General features: G+C 39.8%; 1 protein-coding gene across 1 annotated transcript in view; it reads right to left on the reverse strand.

The window, feature by feature from the left end:
• The window catches only part of LOC109902255 (protein phosphatase inhibitor 2), a 25,013-nt gene extending 20,009 nt beyond the window's left edge, over positions 1-5,004 (reverse strand). Inside the window, exon 1 of the mRNA XM_020498466.2 lies at positions 4,436-5,004. Coding sequence (XP_020354055.1) covers positions 4,436-4,572 — 137 coding nt within the window. The 5' untranslated portion in view covers positions 4,573-5,004. The remainder of the gene's footprint in view (positions 1-4,435) is intronic.
• Positions 5,005-6,230: the final 1,226 nt, after the last annotated feature.

Here is a 6,230-nt window from a genome sequence, read left to right on the forward strand (position 1 = left end):
TGCCGTCTGTAAATATGAATAAAATTGTTAAATGACGAGCCTAGTTGGTTTAGCCATGGAAAAAGTCAGCAACCTTCTCGCTAACCATGATTGGCTGAGATAATGAGTGGGCTGGATATGCCGAGAGATGAGTTCGGATTCATCTGCCATGTAGCACACGTCGGTCTATAATAGGAGCTGGTCAGTATGTTTAGATAATCCTCTCTAAGGCTGCTTTTTTGAAAGATATCACATAGTAGAACTGCATAAGTGTTGCTCTCCACTTTCAGGAGGACCGAGTTTTGAAATCAGTGGAATTAGAGTACAAGAGTATGATAATTCTGCCGATTGTCTGCAAATATGCAGACAGAGTCGAAAAGAGAACACTGGGGTGTTGTATAAAACACTTTTATCCAGATTATATCTTCAAACTAAGGGCAACCATGAAATCTGTGACAGCGGGAGAAGCATCCATCCATGTAAAACAGGTAAGAGTCTAGCTAGCTACATTTTCAGATATTACATGTTTCTAAACGTCAGTTAGTATACCATTAGCTAGCTAACGTTAGCTGGGTGACTAGCTAACATTAGGTGTATGATCTGTGTAGTAATATTATTCGTATCTCAGCGCTATTTGCATTGCTAGTTATAGCCTAATATTAGCTAGCTAACATTGAACCTGGTTGGTTAGCTGCCTGCAGATTCAGGCAAGGTATTAACAATATGAGTTGTGATTAATTATTTTGCTAGACATGTATAGACGTAGCTGGTAAATTCGCTCTGGCTAGCTACTCCGATTTCAGAGCCCTCTCGTCTGAGTGTGCCGGAGCGCAGAATAACTAACGAATTTACAAATGCTCAACACCCATTGAATATGGCCAGTGTCAGTAAACGTTGCCAAAAAAAAGGGTAATTAAAAATTGTTGCCAGCAGCACAGTTGCAGTCACCAACACTGCTAGGGCGAGTAAAATGGTCAGTGTGAGCTGTTCTCTCATTTGTGTCTGGATGTAGCTATCAAGTTAGCCAATGTTAGCTTGGGTGCTTGACTGTTAGGTCAGAGCGCTCGGAACAACCCTACAGTTCAGCCAGAGCATCCAGTGTGCACTTCGAGAGCGAAACGCTCTGATTTTACAAAACGCCCAGAGCACACTCTGGCATTCCAGATTAAAAATGTACGAACACAACCGTAGTATAAACCAGCCTTTAGTCTTGGAATCTTTGGTTGTTTAGTACATAGCCTCACATGTAAAGCCTTAAAGAGATTGGTGGGGCTAAAGCTTAGGAGGGTGTGAACGAAACTGAATGGGTGTAGACAAAGAAGAGCTCTCCAGTAGGTACCAAAACATTCACGGGCCATTTTCTCAAACATTTACATGTAACAAATATGAAATACGAAACAATTGTGAAATTGAATTAAACAATGTATGTTGATGCTAATATGATGTACAATATTAAATGATGTTTCTATATGAAAACCTAATATATTTAAATATGCCATAAAAAAACAAGTTTAAGTTTCACAAATTCATTTTAATTAACTTAATCATTATGACACACCTCACTATTGTCATTGGTTGCACTAATTGCACTGTTTGTCTTCATAACCTGGTTCAAGTAATCATGACATTACCCTGGGAAAGGCACAGTGATGCCGAAACATTGGTATATACCCATTCAATTGATGGGAGTTTATACATGATGTGCAACTTTATTTTGATATTTCATTTAACTATCTATCATAAGCAGGGTTCCAGACCGCGACCATTTAGTCACATTTTGCAACCCTTTAACTTGGCTGTGCGATTTACATGTTTTACCCGTTGCACATGTGCAAGCTGCACATTCTACCTGGTCAATTCCGAGCCCATTGGGGAATTCCAGCAATGTGACAACTAATAAAAAAATACAACAGGCACAGCTCAAAAACCACATGGAATCTGGCAAAAATTACTTTATCACTCTTTGAGGACAACTCATAGAAGACAGCCAGCTACATTTAAGTGTTGCATTTTCATTGAAGCTGGTCGCCAATGCAGTAAGTGTAATTCACTAGAGGTCGACCGATTATGATTTCTCAACGCCGATACCGATTACTGGAGGACCCCCCCCCCCCAAAAAGCGGATATCGATTAATCGGCCGATTATTATTATTATAATAATAAAATATATATATATAATAATAATAAGCCGATTAATCGGTATCTGCTTTTTTTGGGGTCCTCCAGTAATAGGTATATGCTTTTTTTGGGGTCCTCCGGTAATCGGTATCGGCGTTGAATAAAGTAAAAGTGCAATATTTGCCATGTAAAAAAGCTAACGTTTAAGTTCCTTCCTCAGAACATGAAAGCTGGTGGTTCCTTTTAACACGAGTCTTCAATATTCCCAGGTAAGACATTTTAGGTTGTAGTTATTATAGGACTCTCTCTCTCTATGCCATGTGTATTTCATATACCTTTGACTATTGGATGTTCTTATAGGCACTATAGTATTCAGCCTAATCTCAGGAGTTGATTGACTTCAAGCCTAACAGTGCAATGCTTGAAGCACAGCGAAGAGCTGCTGGCAAATGCAGGAAAGTGCTGTTTGAATGAATGCTTACGAGCCTACAGCTGCCATCCACCGCTCAGTAAGAACGCTCTATCAAATATCATCTCGTTTAGTCATTGTCAATTTAGCACAAGGTTCATTAGGCTGTAACAACGAAAAAACAGCATTCAGCATGAATTTTCGTAGTGTGACCTGATAACTATTATGAACATTTTGCCGAAACCGATTGTGAACACAAATATGTAACTGATACTAGTGGGGGGATAACACATTGAAAAATAATTTTGTTTGGGTGTAGGGTGGGTCAGATTTAGACTGTCATCTTGTCTTCAGGAGACCATTTTAAATCGGGTATTTCACAATAGCTGATAGGCCTAGTCATTAGAACAATTCCCATCTCCTACAATGGGCAAAAAAAAAAAATGTGACTAATGCATCTTACCTCAAATATCCTGTTATGTCATTTTAGCATTGTGCACAAGCTGCTACGCATAAATGCCTTGTCTAAGATGATAGCCACGTTTTGAAAATCAGCCTCAACCACCTATAGATTGATATTAATTTGATTATTCTTGAATGTGGGGTTGTTTGCCACATTAACATATTCAAACCACCAGTAGTTGAGAAAAACAGATCAGGGGGTGGCCAAAACTCTTGAAGAACCACCTCTAGGCAGAATTTTCTACAGTCTTAATTTATTGGGATAGTTCACCCAAATAAAGTACATATTTACAACCATTAATATTACCATATTCTAACCAAAAAAACAATGTAATTCAATGTCCCCCATTGAACATACTCTAAATGTCATGCCCAAATAGTAAACACAAACAAGTCTTCGAGTTGAGTGTGTGTATAGACAGGTTGGTTGTTTAACAACAATACCAACCCATGCTCAACTATGGGGCAAAACCGAGAGGGTTGGCTTAGATTGTTGACATGTATACTATATTTAATCTACAATGTTTATTGAAAACAAATACATTTGCACAATGAGCACTTGTCTCAAATACATAGTTACAGTTGTTAGAGTTTTTTTTTTAAATGTTTTAAAATCAAGAAAACGTTTTTTTTTATTTTAACTACCCGAGTCAAACCACCTACGATTCCCCACATGGCAGCTTCTTGTCATTGTTGCTAGCTATCTGGCCATCAAGAAACACAACACATGGGCTTCTGCACCATTGAAGCGTGCGCATCGTTTGTGACATTGTCAGCTAACCCATCTATTCAACTTTAAAAGAATCCTGCTGACCTGTGATTTAAAAAATATCTAATATTCCACCCTGGACATAAGCCATGTGAAAATTAGCTTTAAAAACAGTTTAATAACCGGTCGCTCTAGAAAGAGCTCCTGCAGCAGCCCATTCATTCGACTCCCCCATTCTAAATAGGGACGTCGTTTTTTTGCTGGTAAAATGGCTGTGCCAAGTGCCAACTGCAGGTCAACCAGCCCATTCACCAACCTTTAACAAGTTGCCTGATGACACGGACACATTTACACTTGTTTACAGGTCAGAAGCCGGATAAGATTTTAGATACTTTAGCATTTTCTCAGCTGATAAGCAGACATTGTGCTTGTTGCTAACTTTCTAACGTATTGGGCAAACTAGTAAATTGGTTAGCAAATATTAACTGGCACGGTAACGTTAGCGAACTAACGTTATAACAGCCATAAAAAGAACGAGACGAGGAAATCAGAAAAGCAAGCATGACAACTTACTAGCTAACTAGCCAATTATGTGCAACCCCTGGAACATTGCTGACGACGTTAACAAGTCTATACCGTTTTTAGTCAGGGCAGCACCCATGCCTAACAAACTGGAATAGCTAACTTAGCTAGCCTTAGATACCTAGCCTGACTGTCCGTGTCAAGACTGTAAGCTAGCTAACTGACTATATACTCACTGTGGGTCATCCTCCAGAAGTCCAAGCGCCGCTTGTTCTGAAGTCTCTACTGGTACTTCTTCGGACGGGCCCACTTTGATGCCTGTCCCGCTGTTCTTGTTCTTCAGAATACCTTTTACCAGCCGGGAAGCTGCCATTCCACATGCACTAGGTCACTGGCGTGGTTGTCAATGTTCAAAACTGGCTGGTACGCGCAGCACCTCTATTTAGTCAACTTTGCTTTTATGATTCAAAAAGCAGAACCCGACAAAAGCTGCAACTCCACCTGCACTTCAAACTCCTGGTTAACTTGTAAACACACGCTATAGCTGTGATAGCTGAAACTACTGGCATGTCCCAGACGCCGCCGGTGCGCTTTTTTGTCTGTGTGGCCACTGGCGGTAAAAAAAAATATATATATATATATATTTTTTTTTTAAAGCATCTGTCGCCGAAACTTCTTATTTTGTAATCATCGCGAGAATATGGGGAAATACACTACAGTATCAAAATATTCAGATAAGATACATGTCTCGACCCCGCCATAACAATGGGAGTCGTTGTCCACAAAGCGGCACCGCGGGCTGTCTAGCTCCCGCCTATCCTTTCTTTGGATTGGTGGATACATTCATTATTGTAATACATTTTTGAATATTTGATTAGGGTTGTCAACCTCCTCACCTCCTATGTCATGAATAGACAACTCCGATATAAAGTGTTTTTTTTCTCAAAATTGTCGGGATGTCACGTGCACTACGTTTTATAGGCTCATCACTATGAGACTAAGACAATTTGCAAATTTTAAATCAATGTCAAATATATATATATATATACAGTGCCTTGCGAAAGTATTCGGCCCCCTTGAACTTTGCGACCTTTTGCCACATTTCAGGCTTCAAACATAAAGATATAAAACTGTATTGTTTTGTGAAGAATCAACAACAAGTGGGACACAATCATGAAGTGGAACGACATTTATTGGATATTTCAAACTTTTTTAACAAATCAAAAACTGAAAAATTGGGCGTGCAAAATTATTCAGCCCCTTTTACTTTCAGTGCAGCAAACTCTCTCCAGAAGTTCAGTGAGGATCTCTGAATGATCCAATGTTGACCTAAATGACTAATGATGATAAATACAATCCACCTGTGTGTAATCAAGTCTCCATATAAATGCACCTGCACTGTGATAGTCTCAGAGGTCCGTTAAAAGCGCAGAGAGCATCATGAAGAACAAGGAACACACCAGGCAGGTCCGAGATACTGTTGTGAAGAAGTTTAAAGCCGGATTTGGATACAAAAAGATTTCCCAAGCTTTAAACATCCCAAGGAGCACTGTGCAAGCGATAATATTGAAATGGAAGGAGTATCAGACCACTGCAAATCTACCAAGACCTGGCCGTCCCTCTAAACTTTCAGCTCAAACAAGGAGAAGACTGATCAGAGATGCAGCCAAGAGGCCCATGATCACTCTGGATGAACTGCAGAGATCTACAGCTGAGGTGGGAGACTCTGTCCATAGGACAACAATCAGTCGTATATTGCACAAATCTGGCCTTTATGGAAGAGTGGCAAGAAGAAAGCCATTTCTTAAAGATATCCATAAAAAGTGTTGTTTAAAGTTTGCCACAAGCCACCTGGGAGACACACCAAACATGTGGAAGAAGGTGCTCTGGTCAGATGAAACCAAAATTTAACTTTTTGGCAACAATGCAAAACATTATGTTTGTCGTAAAAGCAACACAGCCATCACCCTGAACACACCATCCCCACTGTCAAACATGGTGGTGGCAGCATCATGGTTTGGGCCTGCTTTT

This window comes from Oncorhynchus kisutch, linkage group LG13 (genome assembly GCF_002021735.2).
Source record: "Oncorhynchus kisutch isolate 150728-3 linkage group LG13, Okis_V2, whole genome shotgun sequence".
Classification (NCBI taxonomy): Eukaryota; Metazoa; Chordata; class Actinopteri; order Salmoniformes; family Salmonidae; genus Oncorhynchus; species Oncorhynchus kisutch.